At 35.0% G+C, this 24,330-nt stretch overlaps 1 protein-coding gene across 1 annotated transcript; it reads right to left on the reverse strand.

Annotated features, from left to right (window-relative positions):
- Positions 1-10: 10 nt before the first annotated feature.
- Positions 11-1,483, reverse strand: LOC131852479 (uncharacterized protein K02A2.6-like). The gene has a single exon (XM_059203144.1). The coding sequence runs from the start codon at positions 1,481-1,483 to the stop codon at positions 11-13; it is 1,473 nt and encodes a 490-aa protein (XP_059059127.1).
- Positions 1,484-24,330: the final 22,847 nt, after the last annotated feature.

Consider the following 24,330-nt stretch of genomic DNA (forward strand, 5'->3'; position numbering starts at 1 on the left):
TCAATATGTTCTAGAACCCCTCTCTTACTAAACGCTGTAATTCGTCGTTGACTTGGTCCTGTAGGGCCAATGGAACTGGTCGTGGTCTGAAAGCCTTAGGACGTACATTGTTAGGAATATGGATCTTGGCAGTATGACAGTTAATTGTACCTAATTTCCCATCAAATAGTGTTTTAAAGTCCTTTAGTAAACATTCAACCTCATCCTTATTATGTTGTCCTGTTATAGGGGGAATTGTTTTTGTTATGGGTTCTTTTATGTTACAGAGCCGAGCCCCCGGTGGCATAGGTAGGTTGAATTGTAAACACCAATTTAATCCAAATAAAGGTAAGTCATTATGTTTTGTTACATAGGCTGATAATATCTTCACACTATTAAAGGCCATTACGGTTATGTCGCAGATTCCCAGAGTCTCGATCTTGACGTCTGTGTAGGCAACAAGATTCTTACATTTTTTTAGTGTTGGTCGACCAATTGCTTTCCATAACAATTTGCCAATAACTGAGTGTACTGCCCCAGGGTCATATAACATATCAACTTCTATACTGTTAAGTTTCGTCGATATCATAATTTTGCTGGCAGGATTACGAAAACCAACCGCACGAGTGTGTGTGCTCTCAGCATCAGAATCTTCATTTTCGCTATCAGTACGATGTTTCTTTATTGAAACTTGTCTTGTATTATACTTGTTTATTTTTAAATGACCACTACCTATACAAACGCTCGAGAAATGGTTCATTTTATTGCAAGCATTGCATCTTTTCCCCTTTGCAGGACAGTCGTTCAAATTTTGGTGGTATTTTCCTCCACAAAATATACATTTTTTTGAGGGAATGTTTGTTTTCTTTCCGGGTTTTCTATTGTTGTTGATGTTAAGTTTGTTTACAGCTTGCGGTGATTCATTAGTAGTTTCCATAGTAGTATAATTGTTGTTTGTTAAACGTTGACTCTGTATTTCTGCTTGTTCCAGTTTGTTCAGTGTAGCGATAATATCAGCAAGTTTCGAATCATTCGTTGGATGTTCTTTGATGAGTTCCTGTTGCCATGTAATGTTATTAATGCCGATTACTAGTTGATCTCGAATTCGTTCTTCTAGTGTATTTCCGAATTCACAGTATCCAGCGAGTGAACGAAGTTGTAGTATAAATTGTGAAATTGTCTCATTTTCGTTTCTATATCTTGTAGCAAAAGATAACCGTTCGGAGAGAACGTAGGTCTTCTTGCCATAATATTCATGTAGTACTTTAATAAGTTCCTCGTAAGTTTTCGATGTCACGGGAGTCGGTCGAAAATAATCCACAAGTACCTTGAATGATGTTGGACCGATTCGGGAGAGAAGTAATTGTTTTCTCTTATTATTACTATCTGATGTTGTTCCGTCAAGCCCATGAAGTTGTAACTCGATCTCAAATCTTTGTATATAGTAATCCCAGTCTTCTGTATTGTTGTCAAATATATTAAAATTAAAACGTTCCAACGACATCTCGTCGCCAAATTTATGTTGTATTAAAATATAGTAATTGAGGAATATATTTAATATGTTACGAATATAGTGACATAGTTTCGTGTTTTTTCTACAATGTCAATCAACAGCTAGATAAATTATAAATATGACGTTGGTCTATAAAAAGTATCTATTATACCACAAGATATTTTATTTCTAACATTAAAAGAAATAATACTTCTGCCAGTAGATTCTAAAACAATCTACGGAAATTTAGTTATACAAAGAACGGATGTTATAGTCAGTCTCAATATTATGTTTATTTAGGATATAGATTAACAAGACAAACAATAAACAGACGTAGGAACTTTCCATCGCAAACGGCAGTTGACAGATGTGATTTATGAATTTATCCTTCCACAGACTGATCTATCGATCATAATAGAACAAAATATAGTGTTTACAATTGGTTTTATTATTATATTTGCACCTGCTACAATAGGAGAATGTAGGGAAAAGGAACTGTCAGTAATGTGGACTAATGATCCCATTTTTTATGGATGATAATAAAAGGGCACCAGTGGAGGATGATAAGATGAGCATGAGGTCAGGTCAGTTAGCCCATCGTGACAAATTCTCTAAGAATTTATCACGATAGTTTCCAGGGGGAACCTGATGGAGATATTGAGTGGATTACATATATAGCAGTAAATATAATTTACTTTTGTTCCGATCACAGTTGCACGTTACATACAAACTGTTACTTAGCAACAATACTTATTTTAAATGTGATGGATTACACTTTTCCTTTTTAAATCAATGTGCCTAATACGGTTAATCCATTACATTTAAGACACTCTACATCTCTACATTTAAATAAAATATATAATATAAAACAATATACAGAAGAGTAAACAACAGAACAATAGTAGCAAAAAACATATCCAAAATTAAATCTGTTAAAATGTTGGCCTAACTGTTGTTAACCTATCTCCACAAAATTATGAAATTTTAATATAACGGCGACGAAAGGATCAAAATGTAATGGATCGGTGGACTGTATGGGTGTCTAAATGATGAAAACACGTACTTTGTATGATAATAATATATATTAGAATATACTTGCGAATTATACGAAAGACAATAATAGAATAATTGAAATGTATCAAAAAACATGACGTATAAAAAGAACTGTTCTAAAAATATAGATTTAAAAATAATAAAAGTATCAAAAGAGGTTGCCGAGTCCGGTCGCCAACATAATGGAGATATTGAGTGGATTACATATATAGCAGTAAATGTAATTTACTTTCGTTCCGATCACAGTTGCACGTTACATATAAACTGTTACTTAGCAACAATACTTATTTTAAATGTGATAGATTATACTTTTTCTTTCTAAATCAATGTGTATAATAGAACCGCATGGCCGTCAACCTGTGATGGTACATTGTTAGGAATGGAATTATTAGAGGGGAATGGGGATTGTGTTGATAAAATTTTTTTCCACGATGGGCTAACTTGTCTATCTATTAATAACAGTTGTCAAGTACCCATAACACAAGCACAGCTTAGCTTGGGACTAGATAGCAATGTGTGATTGTCCTGGTTAAAACAAAAAAATGTTGCATAAGATTTTTATTTGTATCTTCAACTACAATTAAACCAATGTCCAATAATACAATAGGAGTATATTTGCAATTGTATGCTGCGGTAATATAATATGAATACGTTTAGTAATGTGACTAATAAATCTGGATTCACTTAGTTTTATTCCGGACGGTACGTGCCACTATACGTTACCTGTTTTGGCGCATTGGTTACTATACAGTAACCAATGCGCCAATCGAACAGTTTGTCAGCACGGATCGTGCGACTCTTATTGGTAATATTTTATTATCGATAATGTTTATTTAGGGTCCACGTGACCCTAAATAAACAATTATTGCAATTAACCATTCTTTAAAATACTCAATACCTTGGCCTACATTAATATTAAAAACAAAAGATTTTTCCATTTGAGGAAAATTATGAATTATCCCAATTTTAATGTATATAAATTCGTAAAGGTTTCGCAGATTTTCCTGTCCTGTGTAAATTCAATCATATTTCAAAAGTACATTTAAAAATGGGATGTAAATGCGAATTCATATAATTCATGACTAGCTGGACACGCGACTTCGTCCGCGTGGAATTTAACTTTACTTATCTGAAATAAAAGTATTTTGTAATTTACAATATTTTTCTGTCTGTCTGCTTGTCTGTTTGTTCCGGCTAATCTCTGAAATGGTTGGACCTATTTTGACGGGACTTTTATTGGAAGGTAGCTGATGTAATAAGAAGTAACATAGGCATATTACTCCTGTTGAAAAATGTTATTTTAGTATATGTACCGTATTTATACTCATATGCATGTAGTAAAAATCGGTTCTTGGTATATGTACCGTATTTATATGCATGTAGTAAAAATCGGTTATTTCAATATTACAAACAGACACTCCAGTTTTATTTATATGTATAGATTTCCTGTTGTTACCGTAGAATTAAAAGCGTCCGGGCTATTGATAATTATGTATGCTGGGTCAAGAATTGTTCGTGGTACAGCGTCGGGTCTACGGGATACTTGAGAAGGAGGTGTATTATCTAAATGTTGAATAATAAAAATTGTGGTAGCTATTGTTGAACGAAAATGTCACTGTTTTATTTAGGACATGTTGAATGGAGCGAAATCGCTTTAATAATAAATCTGCGGGTTTATTTGGACCATGTTGAATGGAGCGAATTATTTTCAATGATAAATCTGCAGGTTTATTTAGGCCATGTTGAATGGAGAGAAATCGCTTTTAATGATAAATCCACAGGTATATTTAGACCATGTTGAATGGAGCGAAATCATTTTTAATGATAAATCCGCGGGTTTATTTAGGCCATGTTGAATGGAGCGAAATCATTTTTAATGATAAATCTGCAGGTTTATTTAGGCCATGTTGAATGGAGCGAAATCATTTTTAATGATAAATCTGCGGATTTATTTAAAAAAATAGTACATATATACAGATGCAAATATATAAAAATACTAATATACCAATATAAAATATATAAGTTTATGGATTACATATAAATAAAATATAAATTTAAACTACATATAATAAATATTCATATCATCATCATATCTCAATAGAAGTTTGGTTGAATACTATTAAAGAAATTTGGGATAATGTAATGTAATAATAATGTAAACATTCATACTCATTAATACAAATGTTTCCGTGTTTGAATCGATCCCGTGACCGTAGAAGTGAAGCGATGTGCTAAACCGTTAAATTAACGCGGTCGTCAATGCAATATAGATATTTTTTCTCGATTTATTCATAGTCATGTTGGCCATGAATACATCGAGACAAAAATCTTACTAATATTATAAATGCAAAAGTACCTCTGTCTGTCTCGCTTTCACTACTCAACCCATTTTAATAAAATTTGGTACACAAATAGTCTAAACACATAGGTTAATGCGAAAATGGGGAAAAAGATTATGGGGTTGCAAGGTTCTATGGAAGAATCGTTATTTTTAAAGCTAGAAGCTTGAAACTTATTTTTTAAGATGTTAATTAATTATAACTAAATATGACATATAAAGTTTAAAGAAAACACCGTAAGAGGGTAAAATAAAATAGGGGATGAAAGTTTGTGTGGAAATACCTTATTTTGAAGCTACAACGCTGAATTTTTTTTTATTTGTGCCACGTCACTATTCACGTCCCAATATCTTATATGTGGCAGATAAATACAGTAATCATATCCTTATATCCTAATCCTAACTAATATTATTTATGCGAAAGTAACTCTATCTGTCTGTCTCTCTCGCTTTGACGCCAAAACTAATGAACCGATTTAAATGAAATTTAGTACACAGATAGTCTAAACGCTGAGAAAAGACATAGGCTAGTTTTTAACGCGAATAAAGGGTTGTAAGGGGTTGAAAAGAGAGATGAAGGGTAGTATGGAAGTATCGTCATTTTATAAAACTAGAATTTTGAAACTTACTTTTAGGCTGTTCATTAAATACTATAATTAAATATGACTAAGTTTGAAAATTGTTACCCTTAAGGGGGTAAAAATAGGGGATGAAAGTTTGTATAAAAAATCGTCTATTTTTAAACTATAACGAGCAATCTTTTTTCTTGCTTTTTTGTGTTAGATTATTACATATTTTTTCTATATTTGGTCAAGGTCACTATAATACGCGGACGAAGACGCGGGGTCAGCTAGTATACATATATATTGAATAAATATGTTACTTGTATTCAAGCTATATTACACAAGAAAGTCTTTCAACGAGATTTTATCCTTATATATTTTTCTTCCATTCATTACACATACTTATAATTCATCCATTTAACTCTCTTTTTATTTTATACATTTAAAAGTCATCAATAATGCTATTACTTTTTTTTTCAAGTGGCTACACTGAAAATCAGCGCTGTAGTGACACGCTGCGGCACCAGCTGACTGGAAGCCCTTCCAGCACATAGCGAAATATTAGTTTTTAAGATTTCTATATTTTTACTCTGTACTGTGATGCTGAATAAATGATTATTATAATTATTTTACAAAAATTCTCATCTCCCCTCTTAAGGAGAGAAGATGGCATTACTCCCGGCAGAAGCACAGTCGGCCGGGGTTCACGGCCCCAGGGAGAGAAACCGGCGTACAATGCGGGCAGAATCTAAGAGCACCGCTTTCTGCATCTTTCCCGGAGTGAGCCGCCTCGGAATCCCAATAATAATCGTTATTATTATTATTATATTCCACGCGGACGAAATCGCGGGCAGAGCTAGTATCTTGTATATCTGATATTGAATATTTTTTCTATTTTATTATTTCATTGAATTAGTGCTAATCGGTGGTTTGTATTCACACACTTAAACTTAAATTGTAAGTAAGAATAAATTATTTAAAATAGCAACACACAAGTTTCTTGCATGCTCTTCTTGTGATGAGACAGCATTCCGAATGAGCGGTAGACTAAAAAAAAATGTTATGACTGTTCAAAAGTGCTTCAATGTAAGATTATTTGAATAAATGATTTTCTATTCTATTCTGTAATGCCAACATAATATGAAAGATTCATGTTATATAGGTAATGGGAATTCAATGTAAGTGGGACTTGGTGAAACAAGGAAATTGTATCGACATTAATAGAGTGTGAGATGTGTCCATGTACGTTTTATGTGGAGCAACTCTAAACGGAAAGTGTTCTTAGGGACGTTCTCGGTCGACTATCGATATCGATAAATTTGACTGCCTCGGTGGAATAACGCTTTAGATACCGCATTACTTCCGATGGCCGCGGTTTCATTTGATAAGTGTTCTTAGGGATGTTCTCGGTCGACTATCGATATCGATAAATTTAACAGCATCGGTGGACTAACACCTCATATACCGCGTCACTTCCGATTGTCGCAAATTGATTTGATAAGTGTTCTTAGGGATGTTCTCGGTAGACTATCGATATCGATAACTTTGACTGTCTCGGTGTTCTAACGCTTCAGACACCGCGTCTCTTCCGATGTTCTCCCTTTCATTCCACCCCTCTGATCGCTCTCCCGTCTAATTCAAACGGAGATCGAAATTACGACGGTCGGAGCCAAGGTTTGAACCCTAGCGGTGCCCTCAGACTAAAGTCGCATCCGTCAGGTGAGAGTTGGCCTTCAGAAGCTCGCCTATTCGAGCTGCAGCATGCTTTGTAAGCTGTTTCGCTGAAGGGTGAGATACGGCAGTGAATAATTACGGAGGCATCTAAATCTGGAGGATTAGCAATACATGAATGGCACTATGGGTATCACATCACAATGTAATGTCCGTAGTGCTATTCGTGTACCCAAATTATTTGCCATTCCAAGTACATGAAAAAAATTAGGCGTTTTCATGGATAAGAGTATAGAAGTCTGAAATATGGCCTTATTCTGTACCTGAATATCATTAATATTAAACAAGTCAGTTACAAATGATGTTACAATCGAAAAACTTCGGCTATTACATAAATAATGCATAAAAATGAAGTAATCCATTAATAATAGTCAATATAATTATTACACTGTGTTACATCAAAGCGATTTAACTGTATTTGGTGTGGAGGTAGTAATTTGTATGTATTGATTATTTGAAACAATATATGCAGAATATTCATCGTAATATTACTAATTGAGGGAAAGAGGATTGTTGGAAATGGAGTTTAATATCTGTATTGCTAACCTAATGTAGACATTAGGTCGATCTCCATGCGATACCCGCTGGAAATCATCGTAGTTGATTCCTGGTTATTCAATCAAAATAGACGAAAAACAATTAATTTCAATGGACGCCATTTTGTTATAATATATTATTTTTTATTTTTTGTTAAATGCCTGCATTGATCTATTCTTTAAAAGAATCCACCAGTTACATAAATATATATGATATTTAAAGTAAATTTATTCACAATTTAATTTAACATACTGAAAGTTTATTTCAATCAAATAATTAAAATCTCTTCTCTCTATAATATTAGTTTAGATGAACAAAAATAAAATTTGATTTGTCTATCTTTTTATTAATATCTGTACTGGTATTCTGTAAGAACTGTAAGAAGCGTGTTTTAACAACCCATTTCACTCATCACTTCACTCAAGGCACTCATACACACTTGTCAAATATAAAGTTCAAAGGGGATCGATTGTTATTAATGTGGACTGACGACCTCATTGCCATCAATGTATCGTGTCAGGTTAACCTCCACGTGGTTCCCATGAAAACCATCGGGATAAATTCCTGGGCTAACTGATCTGACCTCATGTTCATTTTATCATCCTCCACTGGTGCGCCTCTAGCGTAAACCATTAGCATAGGAGGGTGCACTATACCATAATCATCCATTAAAAAATATATAACTTTATATTTTAGTATTGAGCTATCAAGCTTGCTTATATTTCTAAAATAATCACTAGTACCTGTTTTACCTCATCCCGCTCTCGAGCCTGTAGCGCTGCAGTCGCTATCGAGCAATGTACAATCTCACCGTTTGATTCCGCTTTCGAATTCGTTAAGTGAAGCTTACAGAATAGCTCTATGTGCATTTTCCATGAATACAGATTCTGCACTAACAACAATAAATCTATCATATCTGGCCTAAAAAAATAACTATTTTCTATTCGTTGCGTATCATAAATCAGTCAGTAAATCGATTGAAGCGTGAAACGAATGAACGAAAAAAAACGTTTATTGTATTCTTCGTATACTGAACCCGGAGAAGTGGCAACAAAATATAAAGTTTGAAGTGTTTTGGTAGCTCGAATACTCTACCTTATTTTTATAATTCGTCAAGTATTTTTGGAGTGCACTAATAGTTATTTGTAGACAAATATAGAAATACTATTTCCTTTTTATAACATCGTATCTCTGTGTGCACATAATTGACGTATGTCTTATAATTCATGGGATCATCATCATCATCATTTCAGTCTGGAAGACGTGTACTGCTGAACAAAGGCCTTCCTCAAAGAAGAAAAGTCCTGCGCTGCACGCATCCAACGCCTTTCAGCGATCTTGAGCAGATCGGCGGCCAGCCTTGCTGGAGGTCTTACCACGCTTCATGGCTTACTGCTTACTATTATCTACTCGAGGACATTACAGCCCTAATGGCCATCTGTCCTACAAGTTATGTGTCCTGCCCATTGCCACTTCAATTACGCAATTCTTCGGGCTATGTCGGTCACTCTGGTTCTTCTGCGGATCTCCTCAGAGAAACTCCGAGCATAGCCCTCTCCATTGCCCTCTAAGTGACTCTGAACTCATTTATGAGGTAGTTAGCGACCACGTTTCTAACTATCTCATTCATGGGATAGTTATAACAAATTTTGTTATAACAAACATAACAAGAAAATAAATTTTCTTGTATCAGTAGATATGAATAAACATTTAATCTACAACAATTTTACAATGAAGTTGTTACTTAGGTTTCTTCGGTTCGGTGGTTTAGCGATTTAGCACACCGCTTTACTTCTGATGGTCCCGGGTTCGATTCCTCGACAGTGCAAAAATTTGTATTTATGAGTATGATTGTTTGTATCAGTCTGGGTGTGTTCTATGTATATTATGTATGTATTCACAAAAAAATATATCCACTAAAATGCTGTCCACCTTCGTGAAGGAGGACTTCTGGCCGAAGAGAGTGATGTATCTGCGCTACAGTGGTAGATTGCCGTCGTCAGTGCCGTGACAACAGAGACTTTATATTTTTTTACTATTTCATATGTATGTTAGTCTATAAGGTATTTATAATAATGGCTATTAGTAGCTTGCATTAACTAAATTTGATTTACATATCTTTATATATAAAAATTACTTGTCACGTTGTTTGTCCGCTATGGACTCCTAAACTACTAAACCGATTGCAAATTCGATTTGCACATTGTGTGCAATTTGATCCAATTGAAAGATAGGATAGCTTGCATCTCAATTTATAGCATATTATTATTATTTTATTCAAAAACCTTAACCACAGCAACGCGTGGCCGGGTCTGCTAATTATTATCAATACATATAAATAAAATTGGTGTGTGTGTTTGTAATATTGAAATAACCGTTTTTTACTATATGCATATGAATATAAATACGGTACATACACCGAAATAACATTTTTTATCATTTTTGTCTGCACGTCTGTTTGTTCCGGCTAATCTCTGAAATAGCTGGGCCGATTTTGACGGGAGTTTTTTTGGCAGGTAACTGATGTAATAATAACTTAGGCTACTTTTATTTTAGAAAATAAAGTTAAATTCCACACGAACGAAGTTTCGGGTACAGCTAATATAAAATAAAGTATTATCGACAATTAATCATCGACAGGATAACATCACTAAATCGATGCTCGACCGTTTTACGATTTGAAAGGCAAATTACCGGGACGGTGGACGGAAGCGTGGACTTCTCATATATTGGACGTATAACAACGAAAGGATATGTCAGCCTCAGTAATGTTTCATGATTGTTAGTCCCTACAGACTACCTTTGAAGTTACATTATATAATTATTTGCTTCAGGTTTTTTCATATTTGTTACTTTGTGACGACAGTTATTTAAAAAAGAGAGGGATGTGAAAGTAATATAGAAAATAATAATTTTCGGTGATCTAGAAATTACCATGTTGTTTTTTTTATTGGGGGTTTAGAGCTATTGTTAGGGGCTGTTTCAACGTTCAAAGTTCTCTACCTAGACCCATGAGGCATACGAATTGAAGGATATTCTTCGGAGTGATTTATCTCCTCAGGAAAGAGTGTATGCTTTCCTCATCCGTCATACTCGTGAACGAGTGCTGCTTGTAGGGACTGGTCTGCTCTTATCACTACGACTGATTTAATCTTATTGTATATATATATATATATATATATATATATATTTGACCCAAAAAATTTGTGTTTGTATTCACACGTTTCGATTTGTAAATGTAAACTTACAAGGATCATTTGAAAGAGCAACACACAAGTTTCTTGCTCGTTCTTCTTGTGATGAGACAGCTTTCCGAACGAGCGGTAGAAAAAAAAATTGTTATGACTATTCAAAAGTGCTTAAATTAAGTTTATTTGAATAAATGATTTTATATTCTATTCTATTCTATTCCTCTACTGTAATATTCTCACTTTACACAAGAATTCATTAGGTAATCATACAAAAACCGTTACGCTTTCATATTTTAAGAAAGCCGTAAGAAGAGAAGCTGTATGGTACTCATATTTTATCTTAGAATGCAAGCAGTATCATTAATACAAAAAGATAGAAAGAGAAATCAATAACGTATCTTTACTTCTATAAATCTCTTACAAACATATATGTTAACTCAAATCAAACATCATTTCCTAATGTAGTTTCATCCCAGAAGAATACAATTTGCTCTTAGAAATGTAAAAACTTAATTTTAACAATTTTAAGACTGCGCGTCCCTTACTCGCCTCCATATATAACGTTTTACTATGAGATTTTTTTACACTAACTCATTAAACACAATGAAATTCTCTCCATAGAAGAGCAACTTATAGATATTTCTCCCGTAGATACGGGAGGAAAGGGAATCGTTAGTACTATGGACTGATGATCTTATTGTTAGCAATGTACGGAATGATATCAAGTTGACCTTCATTCTCAGATTTCCCTTCGATATTATTTTACAACTTCGTTATATGTAGAGATAAAGATGTATTTAAGAAAAAAAATCTATCAATTCCTTAGTACCCAGTTTAGTTTACTAGCCCGGTTCCTTATACTGGATAAACTAAAGTTTACACTCGACATCATTTAGGAAATGATTATCAACATCTGCTTTTTCCTTAATTTGGGGTTGGCGAAAGGTAAGGGGATGTGGACTGATGATCCCATTGCTAACAATGTACCATGTCAGGTTGCCTTCACGCGGTTCTCCCTGGAAACCATCGTGATTTATTCCCGGTGAATTTATCACGATCGCCTAACTGACTTGACCTCATGCTCGTCTTGTCATCCTCCACTGGAGTCCCGCCAGCGTAAAGCGTCAGCGCAGGCGGGTGCACCATTCCATTATCATCCATAAAAAACTAATATCTACGTTTCACACTAGTCGAATTTTCCTTAAATAAGTTAATTATAGAATTACACGTAATTGGAAAGCTCAGTTTACACCAAGGATCAATCTTTGGCTTAGTCATAATTTTATTGTACATATTTCTCTTAAAATAAATCAATTTGTACATTTTAATTAAAAAGGCATTCCAATATACGTAAATTTAAACACTCGACCATCCAATTCCGTTGCTTGTTATTTAAAATTAAACCCAATTTGGGCTGTATAAAGCTAAAAATAACTTTGCAAATCCAATCCAGTCGTTACCAGTAATTGCTATATATTCCAAAACAGTTTCTAACGTCTCCATTGCAGTAAAGTCGTATCCGTCAGGCAGGAGTTGATCTTCAGCTCCTTCATAAGTCCTTCTAGTGAGTGCTATCTGCTATCCGCCCTCTATCTTCATAAGTATTTCCTTTGGTTTGGAGTACCATCTGCTCTCGCCCCCTATCGTCCGGTGATGCTGCAAAAGTCAGCTACGACCAACAGCATTAGAGTAGTCCGATATTTTCTTTCTAGTAATAGACCATTATTATTATTATTTTTATCCTTTCTTGTCTCTTCTTTTATCAGTTTAAAAAAGGTAAGTCCCGTGTGGGTACACGGGACTTAGCCAAGTGCTTGTAGACTATTTTCAAGTGCTTTTTTTTCTTTTTTATATAACAAGACAATTCACACAACATCATCTAGTCCCAAGCTAAGCAGAGCTTGTGTTATGGGTACATTTTTTTGTAAATAACTACATATTATACATAGAAAACAGCCAGAGCGATACAAATAATACTCATAAATGTTTGTACTGTGCGAGGAATCGAACCCGCGACCATCGTATAGTAAAGCGCTATGCTAAACCACTAAACCACCAAGGCTGTCACAAGTTATAGATTACACTACGATCTGCAGCTAGAGATAGAATGGAGATAATTTGTTACATATATACATACATTCATCTACTAAGTAGGTAACTGTTCCACAGTAAGTTCAACTGCGAAACGGAGCAAGCTTGTCTTAATTACCATCAGTGACACGACTGTTACAGTAATTAATTATTCTATGTAATTAATCCACAGTCGCAACTCCATGCAAAATTGAATCTCCTGTAAATTGTTCTGCCGCGTTTGATTCCACGTGCCTACCTATATGTATTGTATATAAAATAAAAGGAGTCTAAGTTACTTTTTATTTAGGGACTGATCTGCTCTTATCACTACGACTGATTTAATCTGATTGTGTTTTTATATTTGAGCCTAAATAAATTGGTGCTGGTTGGTAGTTTGTATTCACACGTTTCGACTTGTAAAATGTGAACTTACAAGGATTGTTTAAAAGAGCTACACACTAGTTTCTTGCTTATTCTTCTCGTGATGAGACAGCTTTCCGAATAAGCGGTAGATTTAAAAAAAATGTTGACTATTCAAAAGTGCTTAAATTAAGTTTATTTGAATACATGATTTTCTATTCTATTCTATTCTATTACGTCTGCTACCTGCCAAAGAGAGTCCCATCAAAATCGGTCCAGCCATTTAGACAGTCAGAATGTCTTGCGATAATCAACATAGAAATCGCTACGCACTCATTATTAATGTAATCAGATAATATTGTCATTGCTATGGATTCTAAGTTTTTCTATAAAACCATTATTGTCGTTAATGAATTCTTAAATTTTATAGTAAGCTGTTTTATAAAGGAAGTGTGTGGTGGGTGTGTGAAGATGGGTGACCGTGGAGTCAGTCCGATTCGACAATCCGATTCGACGTCACGTAGCCTACTTTCTTTTCAATAATTTAAAATATCAATATCATAGTTCTATTAGCATAATAAATTAATTTTATAATCTTAAAAAAAATACAAAATTCAGCAGCCAGCAGCCAGTCACAATAATATTAATAAACAGTAATCACATAAATTCTCGAGTCGCAATTCAAATTCAAAATATCTTTATTCATGTAGGTCTATTACAGACTCTTATGATATAGCAAGTCTACCGTCAGTTCGGAATGATATCGAGATGAGAAGAACTGACAAGAAATTCAGCTCGTATTCTTTGTAAATTAATATTATACATGTTTACAATAATATAAATTAATTTTTGTTACCATTATCGTCCTTCGAAACGGCTTGACCGACTTTTATGAAATTTTATATGCATGTTCAGTAGGTCTGAGAATCGGCTACTATATATTTTACATATCTCTTAATGATAAAGGTTGTCACAATTTTTTTTTAAATTATTTGACATATACATTTTTATTTTATTATAATTTAGCATTGAAAATACATACAACTTCAAATTTCCACCCTTCTAACATTAACCCCTATTTTTTATTGGAATATTAATTTATATGGCGAAACAACGTTTACAGGCATAGCTAGTTTCTACTACATTTAGATATGGTATACTAGGGTTGCCAAGCCTAAATTAAAAAAACTAGGATTTAAAGTTCAAATAACCAGGACTATCCAGTTTAAAAACAGAACACAGTAATAGTGTTGCAATAGGTATATTAATGTATAGTAAAATTCAAGTGATTAATATATACAGGTATTTTATAAAAAGTATTTGATAAAATTATACTGTTGAAAATCAGTAGTTAAGAGGTGCGCACATTGACGTTTACGACCGACGGGCGCAGGTTCGATTCCTCGCATGTATTCATGAATATGATTGTTTGCATCGGTCTGGGTGTTTTCTATGTACAATATGTATGCATTTACGAAAAAAAAAATTATCTACTGTTAGGGTTCACATCGATATTGTCGAATAATCTGATATTTTATATTAAAAGAAGGTAGTTTCATTATTACTCGGTATCGTTAAACTAGTTGCATATAACACCCACTCATATCTTCTCTGTATAAAAGGGAGGGTTTTTGTAGGACGTCCGGTGAAGCTGTAAAGGCCAGCTACGGCCAACAGCATTAGAGTAGTCCAAAAAAAAAATAAAAGGCCGCGGCATTCGGTCTTTGTGCACAGAATGTGCTGGTTGTATTTTAATTGCTAAAGTAAATTGTGTTAGAGACATAGTTAAATTAATGTTATGTAGTTGTTATTTTATTATAATACATACTTTTACTAGTACATAGAGTTGATATATCTAACACTATGTTTTGTATCAGTTATCTAGTACCCATAACACAAGCTTTAGTTAGCTTAACTTAGGTCTAGATGGCGCTGTGTGAATTGACAAAAAAAAAGATAAAAACTCAGGACGCTGACAAATAACTATGCAGGACTTTCCAGGACGCTTCAAAAACTAGGACATGTCCTGGGAAAACAGGACGGTTGGCAATATATACGCATTTAAGTGTATTCCATAAATTTCCTGTAAATTAGAATTTATAAGCGCGGGTTAATTTGTATCTATTAACATAACCCCGATGTGAGTATCACAAATTATGTTACAATAATACAAGTAACCCTACGTTACCTACGTTTCACTGTTCACGTGTTAATTTTGTAACTAGGGAATTCATATCCCAGGCCACTTGTTTAACAGTTATAGGTAGTGTTAGGGTTGCCAGCAGCATGAATATTTTGTGGGTACGATCAGAAGCGGAGCGTGCCTTCGCGGGGCCCCGTATAAAAATTTGTTTGGTGGCCCTTATTGAAGGTAAAGATTTCTCACAAAAGAAAAAAAATGAATATAATAATATTCATTTATTCATCATAATTATCTATCTGTTATTAGGGTATATTAAGGTTTCTTAAGGGTCGGCAACGCGCATGTGACACCCCTGGTGTTTCAGGCGTCTATAGGCTACGGTAATCGTTTACCATCAGATGGGCCGTATGCTTGTCTGCCACCTAAGTGGTATAAAAAAAAATCTGTCAATTTTCCAAAGTTTTACAAACAAATCAAATTAAATATACACGACTTGGAGACATCCGCCCCGCGATATTCAGACAGTCGCTGACAGCTCAAAAACCTGGAAATGAAACACCGCATAAGAGAGAATGAGTAAGAGTAAGAGAGAATGAGTATAATGATATAAAGAAATCGTGTTACAAAATACTACTTTTTTTTTCGGACTATCTATCTAATCTAATCTGATGCTGTTGGCCGCAGCTGGCCTTTACAGCTTCACCGGACGACAGAAGGCGAGTGCAGACGACACTCCAAATCTGCGGAAGGACTTATGGAGCGGCTGAAGGTCAAATCCCACCTGACGGTTACGACATTAGTCCGAGGGCACCGCTAGGGGTTCGGACCTCGGGCTCAGGCCGTCGTAACATCGATCCTCGTTGAATTGGACGGGGGATCGAACGGAGGGGGTGAATAATACATTTTTTTTCGGACTACTCTAATGCTGTTGGCCACAGCTGGCCGTTACAGCATCACTGGACGATGTGGGGCGAGTGCTGATTGTACTCCAAATCTACGGAAGGACTTATGGAGCGGCTGAAGGTCAAATCCCACCAGACGGATACGACTTTAGTCTGAGGGCACCACTAGGGGTTCGAACCTCGGCTCAGGCCGTCGTAACATCGATCCTCGTTGAATTGGACGGGGGATCGAACGGAGGGGGTGAATAATACATTTTTTTTCGGACTACTCTAATGCTGTTGGCCACAGCTGGCCGTTACAGCATCACTGGACGGTGGGGGGCGAGTGCTGATTGTACTCCAAATCTACGGAAGGACTTATGGAGCGGCTGAAGGTCAAATCCCACCTGACGGATACGACTTTAGTCTGAGGGCACCACTAGGGGTTCGAACCTCGGCTCAGGCCGTCGTAACATCGATCCTCGTTGAATTGGACGGGGGATCGAACGGAAGGAGTGAATAATACTCTTTTTTTTTCGGACTACTCTAATCCTGTTGGCCGCAAGTGGCCTTTACAGCTTCACCGGACGACAGAGGGCGAGTGAAGACGGCACTCCTAATCTGCGGAAGGTCTTATGGAGCGGCTGAAGGTCAAATCCCACCTGACGGTTACGACATTAGTCCGAGGGCACCGCTAGGGGTTCGGACCTCGGGCTCAGGCCGTCGTAACATCGATCCTCGTTGAATTGGACGGGGGATCGAACGGAGGGGGTGAATAATACATTTTTTTTCGGACTACTCTAATGCTGTTGGCCACAGCTGGCCGTTACAGCATCACTGGACGATAGGGGGCGAGTGCTGATTGTACTCCAAATCTACGGAAGGACTTATGGAGCGGCTGAAGGTCAAATCCCACCTGACGGATACGACTTTAGTCTGAGGGCACCACTAGGGGTTCGAACCTCGGCTCAGGCCGTCGTAACATCGATCCTCGTTGAATTGGACGGGGGATCGAACGGAAGGAGTGAATAATACTCTTTTTTTTTCGGACTACTCTAATCCTGTTCGGCGCAAGTGTCATTTACAGCTTCACCGGACGACTGCAATTTTACAATCATATATACCAATCGATGAAAACGAAACAATATCGAGTTTTAGAAATCTAACATCGCCATCTAGTCATCATTTAGGAACTTAATTACTTAAACAACATTTGCATTTTACGGACAATCATTGTGGAATATATAACCTATTTTATTTTTATACTAAAAGTAATATTTAATTATACAGATATTATATTTGTAATTAATATATAGTAGATATAGCGGCGCCCTCAACACTCTCCTTGCCTTTTTTTCGGAAAACAGATTTATTAAATCAATTATTGCTCATGCGGGTGAAAAAGAAATCGTTTTTTTTATTTTTGTCATCTGTGAAATAAAAAAAATAATTGGTAAGTTCATTTTTGCTTACGCACGTTGGGGCCCCGTGGACCGGGCCCCCTATAATAGATATGCCAGATACGGCTGTAGATACGCCCCTGTGTACGATATTTTAGGCTCTATATATGATAGTGAGGGATGCGTACAACAAATATCAACCCTTATCTTTTTATTCGACTAACAGATGAGGGTTGAAATTCATTAATGACGTTTATATATCATTACATAGTATAAAATATGGTCGCTGTTTCTGTCTGTCCGTCCCTATGTATGCTTAAATCTTTAAAACTACGCAACGGATTTTGAAGCGGTTTTTTTAATAGATAGAGTGATTCAAGAGGAAGGTTTATAGAATACATGTACACCCGCGCCGGGGTGAGTAGCTAGTTAATCTATATATATAAATAAAATTATATATATATAGATTAACTAAATAAAATTGGAATGTCTGTTTGTAAGTTTGATGTAACCGTTTTTTACTACATGCATATGAATATAAATACATCAAAACAACATTTTTTACAATTTTTGGGTTTGTCTGTCTGTTTATTATAAAAAAACAAAAACAAAACATCAACATTTTGCTGCTTCAGCGCCATCTAGAAGCCAGTAATGAAGTTATAAATCAATTATGTATAATTCAATGCGAGCGAAGCCGCGTGTAAAACGCTAGTAGGTTATAAAGTTCATGCGAGTGAAACCGCGGTGCTAGATAATAGCTGTCTTTACTTTTAAAATTAAAAATATATTCACATTACAAAAACGTGACATTCGAGCGATTTTCAATAGGGAATCGTGATTCATTAAGAAAGAAATTCAAAGAGACAAATATTCTCACAGTTGCTTCTCAACATATTTGACGACCTTGTTGGTATAGTGGTTTAGCAAAGCGCTTTACTTTCGATGGTCGCAGGTTCGATTCCTCGCACGGCGCAAATATTTGTATTCATGAGTATGATTTTTTGTATCGGTCTAGGTGTTTTCTATGTATATTATGTATGTATATATATATAATTATATATATCTAAGTATTTATACTACTAGACAAGTTATGGGTACTAACTCATAACACTAGCTCTACTTACCGTGGGACTAGTTGGCGGTGTGGTAATTGTCCAGGGTTATTTATTTATTTATTACTAGCTGTACCCGCGACTTCGTCCGCTTGGAATTTAACTTTATTTTTCTAAAATAAACGTAGCCTAATTTACTCCTTATTACATCAGCTACCTGCCAAAAAAGTTCCGTCAAAATCGGTCCAGCCCTTTCAGAGATTAGCCGGAACAAACAGACAGACAAAATTATAAAAAAATGTTATTTTGGTGTATGTACCGTATTTATATTCGTATGCATGTAGTAAAAAACGGTTATTTTAATATTACAAACAGACACTCCAATTTTATTCATATGTATAGATTATATTCTATATACATATATATTCTCAAAAAATTTATTTCCAAAAAAGACAGTCATATTCGTAACTTAAATTAAATTATAAAAAGTCAGTGGGTTTTTTATGGGACTCAGGGTCCATATTCGGTTAAATAGAAAAATGGTACATTTTTTAACAAGGCAAACATTTAAAGTTTTTTTATAATTTATTTAAATTAAAGTTTTAAATTTACACAGAAACTTTTAGTTCAGTATTATTTTATCAATGACTAGCTTCTACTCGCGGCTTCGCTCGTTTTAATTTATCCCCTTAGGGACTGGAATTTATCAAAATCCTTTCTTAGGAGATGCCTACGTCATAGTAGCTTTATGCATGCAAAGTCTCAGCCCGATCGGTTCAAAATTTACAAAGTTTCATATAAACTTTCATCCCCAATTTTATACCTTTGGAGGTAGAATAAATCAAAATCCTTTCTTAGCGGATGCCTACGTCATAACATCTACCTGCATGCCAAATTTCAGCCCGATCCGTCCAGTAGTTTGGGCTGTGTGTTGATAGATCACTATGTCAGTCACCTTTGAGTTATATATATATATTTAGATAATGATTAAGACGGCGTGGTTAATTTAATTGACTTATATAAAAGAAGGCAATTAGAGCTTCTAATTTAGAAAAATGACAGGTTTATATTTAATCAACGTCATTATTTCGACTTATGCATGATTTTGAAATTTAAGTGAAATGTGTGTTATATAATTGTTAATGTTTATTTATTTATTGTACACATTATAGAAATTGTTACATGAACCTCAAATTCAAAATATCTTTATTCATGTAGGTCAATTACAGATTCTTATGATATGTCAAATATACCGTAAGTTTGGAATGATTTCGGAACTACCTACGTTTCATTTCGCAATTAGAATTTGAATAGTATAAAACAAAGTCGCTGTCGCTGTCTGTCCCTATGTATGCTTAAATCTTTAAAACTACGCAACGGATTTTCAAGCGGTTTTTTTAAGATAGAGTAATTCAAGAGGAAGGTTTATATGTATAATACGTGTACACCCGTGCGAAGTCGGGGCGAGTAGTTAGTTGAAATATAAAATAGCATCTAAAAAGTACCTATCATGTAGTTCTACTTATCAAGTTGTTTATAAATACAAATATCAGAGCGTAATAAATAAGAAACTTATATGAGAATGTCGAGTGGGCTCTCAAAGGACAAATATAATATCAGAGGAAGCGACGGAAATGCATTTATGACGCTATCTTTTATGACGCTAGAGAAATTATGAAGAAAACCAGTCCATACTTTGCTGTTTTTAAAATAAATATAATGTTATATATTAAAGTATGTGCTGAGAGAGTTGTGGCACACAACATACTACTCGAGTGACGGCCTCGGGTGTAGTGGTTTAGAAAGAAAGAAAGAAAGAAAGAAAGAAAAGAAAGAAAGAAAGAAAGAAAGAAAGAAAGAAAGAAAGAAAGAAAGAAAGAAAGAAAGAAAGAAAGAAAGAAAGAAAGAAAGAAAGAAAGAAAGAAAGAAATAATATTTATTCAGTGCTTTTCAACAATGTCACAGTATAAAAAACCAAACGAAAAAAAAAATATAATGTCTATATAATTAAACTTAATTTAACATGTAGATAATTAAAAATAAACATAAAATAATAATTTTTTAAATACACATATAGGTAATGAAATGGTTCCAGTCAGTTTTATTGTATGTCCTATGTGAGCATACAGCTGGTTTTCAGTAGCACCAAAAAAAAATATATAAAAAAAAGGGGAGAGAGAGAGGGCAATATTTAAAATATTAATGAAAATATTTTAAACAAAATTACAACTAAAAATACAAACCAATTACATATACAAAAAGAAAAATAGACATTAGCACACCGCGTTACTTCCGAAGGTAGCGGGTTCGATTCCTCGCACGGTACAAACATGAGTGAGATTGTTTGTATAGGTCTCGGTATTTTCTATGTATATATATATAGATATATAATACTTAGGTACATTTTTTTTGTACATAGTAAATACGCAGATATAAACAATCATAATCATGGTGTCTTGTGGTGCCATCTACCTCTTCTATGTATGTTAGTCCTATTGCTTGTTAGCAGGTTGTCTGTAAGAAATTGCCTATAGCGATAAGATCGCCTTTTGTTATTTTTTTTTATTTACTGTTTTCTTTAAGTATTCTATGTGCACAATAAAGAGTTTAATATTATTATTATTAGTATAATCTTAAATGCAAATATTTTGGAAAGTGCGAGGAATCAAACCAGCGACCATTGTAAAGCGGTATGCAACACCACTAGGTCACCGAGGCCGTCAAATGGAGTAAAGCAATATCAATGTAGATTTCAATAAAATCGACTCCATCGTATTCTAATTGAAATGCACTTTTACGTTAAAAGTGCTCAATAAAATTTGTCTTTTTGTTCGTCACGAATCTGTACTCACTATAGATTTGTCTTTTTGTTCATCACTGTGCTCACTACGGGCGCAATAGATGCTCAGCGACATTGCCTCTTGAAAGCAAACCTTTTCGTTCTTTTAAAAGAAAGTATCGTTTAGAAAAGTCAATGGGTCTACTATAATTATGGATATAAAAAGATACCGAAAGATACATTGCAATTACATTTAAATAAATTCAAAACATCTGTTAAATCATATTTATTGAGCAAAGACTATTTATTACATATTTTAGACTATTTATATCTAAATATATATAACTCAAAAGTAACTAACATAGTGATCTATCAACGCACAACCCAAACCACTGGACGGATCGGGCAGACATTTGGCATGCAGGTAGATGTTATGACGTAGGCATCCGCTAAGAAAGGATTTTGATAAATACCACCCATAAGGGGATAAATTAACGCGAGCGAAGCCGCGGGCAAAAGCTAGTTTTATAAAAAGCTGCATTACTCACTAAAGCATTACTTGGATGACGAGCGCGCATGGCAATAATAGTTCGTGCACGAGATTTTATACTTAATGTAAGAAATTAACACCAACATTATTTATATTATTAACCGGGTCTTAATATAAATAATTACCTGGCAAAAATAACCCGTCAAAATCGGTCTAGCCATTTCGGAGATTAGCCGGAACAAACAGACAGATAGACAGATAAAAATTGTAAAAAATGTTACTTTGGTGCATGTACCATATTTTTTATTTAAATTATTAACCGGGTCCAAATAAAGGTATTTACCTCTTATAGATATTTGCCATAAAATTATTCGTGTTAAGTCCCGGTTAATAATTTAAATAATGTATATTAAACACGAAAGTTTAAAATTAACTACCATATTTTTATTCATATGCAAGTAGTAAAAGAACGGTTATTTCAATATTAGAAGCAGACACTCCAATTTTATTTATATGTATAGATGTTTAGATAAAGGTATTTACCTCTCTCGGCGTTTCAACTACATTGCACTAGCCGTGGTCACGAGCTGACTGAAGTAACAGCGATGTCAATGTAGATAGGTGACAGCAGTTTTTTCTTCATCTACCGTCACTAGATTGTTTAACGAAAGTTCGCGACACACAGCACTCACGGTATCCGTATACTTATTAGCTGTTGATGCTACTGAACTTTGTTTGAATTTTTGTGATAGGAGAGAAGGTATCACGGGGTCACATGATAACGTGATATCTTTACCACTTACCATCAATCAAGTTTCGGGTTAAGGATGATATAAGAATGTGAAATTACAGGATAGCATAGGAGGTATCACGGGGTCACATGATGACGTGATATCTTTATCACTTATCATCAATTAAGTTTCGGTTTAAGGGTGAGATAAGGCAGTGAAATTGCAGAATAGCATAGGAGGTATCACGGGGGTCATATGATAACGTGATATCTTTATCACTTACCATCAATTTAGTTTTGGTTTAAGCGTGAGATGAGACTGAAATTACAGGATAGCATAGGAAGTATCACGGGGGTCATATGATAACGTGATATCTTTACCACTTACCATCAATTAAGTTTTGGTTTAAGGGTGAGATGAGGAAGTGAATTTACAGGATAGCATAGGAGGTATTGCGGGGGTCATATGATAACGTGATATCTTTACCACTTACCATCAATTAAGTTTTGGTTTAAGGGTGAGATGAGGCAGTGAAATTACAGGATAGCATAGGAGGTATCACGGGGGTCATATGATAACGTGATATCTTTACCACTTACCATCAATTTAGTTTTGGTTTAAGGGTGTGATAAGGCAGTGAAATTGCATGATAGCATATGAGGTATCACCGGGTCACATGATAACGTGATATCTTTACCACTTACCATCAATCAAGTTTCGGTTTAAGGGTGAGATAAGGCAGTGAAATTACAGGATAGCATAGGAGGTATCACGGGGGTCATATGATAACGTGATATCTTTACCACTTACCATCAATTAAGTTTTGGTTTAAGGGTGAGATGAGGCAGTGAAATTACAGGATAGCATAGGAGGTATCACGGGGTCACATGATAACGTGATATCTTTATAACTTACCATCAATTAAGTTTCGGTTTAAGGGTGAGATAAGGCAGTGAAATTGCAGGATAGCATAGGAGGTATCACGGGGTCACATGATAACGTGATATCTTTACCACTTACCATCAATTAAGTTTCGGTTTAAGGGTGTGATAAGGCAGTGAAATTGCAGGATAGCATAGGAAGTATCACGGGGGTCACATGATAACGTGATATCTTTATTACTTGCCATTAATTTAGTTTCGGTTTAAGGGTGTGATAAGGCAGTGAAATTACACGATAGCATAGGAGGTATCACGGGGTCACATGATAACGTGATATCTTTATCACTTACCATCAATTAAGATTCGGTTTAAGGGTGATATAAGGCAGTGAAATTACAGGACAGCATAGGAGGTATCACGGGGGTCATATCATAACGTGATATCTTTACAACTTACCATCAATCAAGTTTCGGTTTAAGGGTGTGATAAGGCAGTGAAATTACACGATAGCATAGGAGGTATCACAGGGTCATATGATAACGTGATATCTTTACCAGTTACCATCAATTTAGTTTTGGTTTAAGCGTGAGATGAGACTGAAATTATAGGATAGCATAGGAGGTATCACGGGGGGTCACATGATACCGTGATAT

The sequence above is a fragment of the Achroia grisella genome, unplaced genomic scaffold, assembly GCF_030625045.1.
Source record: "Achroia grisella isolate CSIRO2021 unplaced genomic scaffold, CSIRO_AGI_Agris_v1 utg853, whole genome shotgun sequence".
In the NCBI taxonomy this organism is placed as follows: Eukaryota; Metazoa; Arthropoda; class Insecta; order Lepidoptera; family Pyralidae; genus Achroia; species Achroia grisella.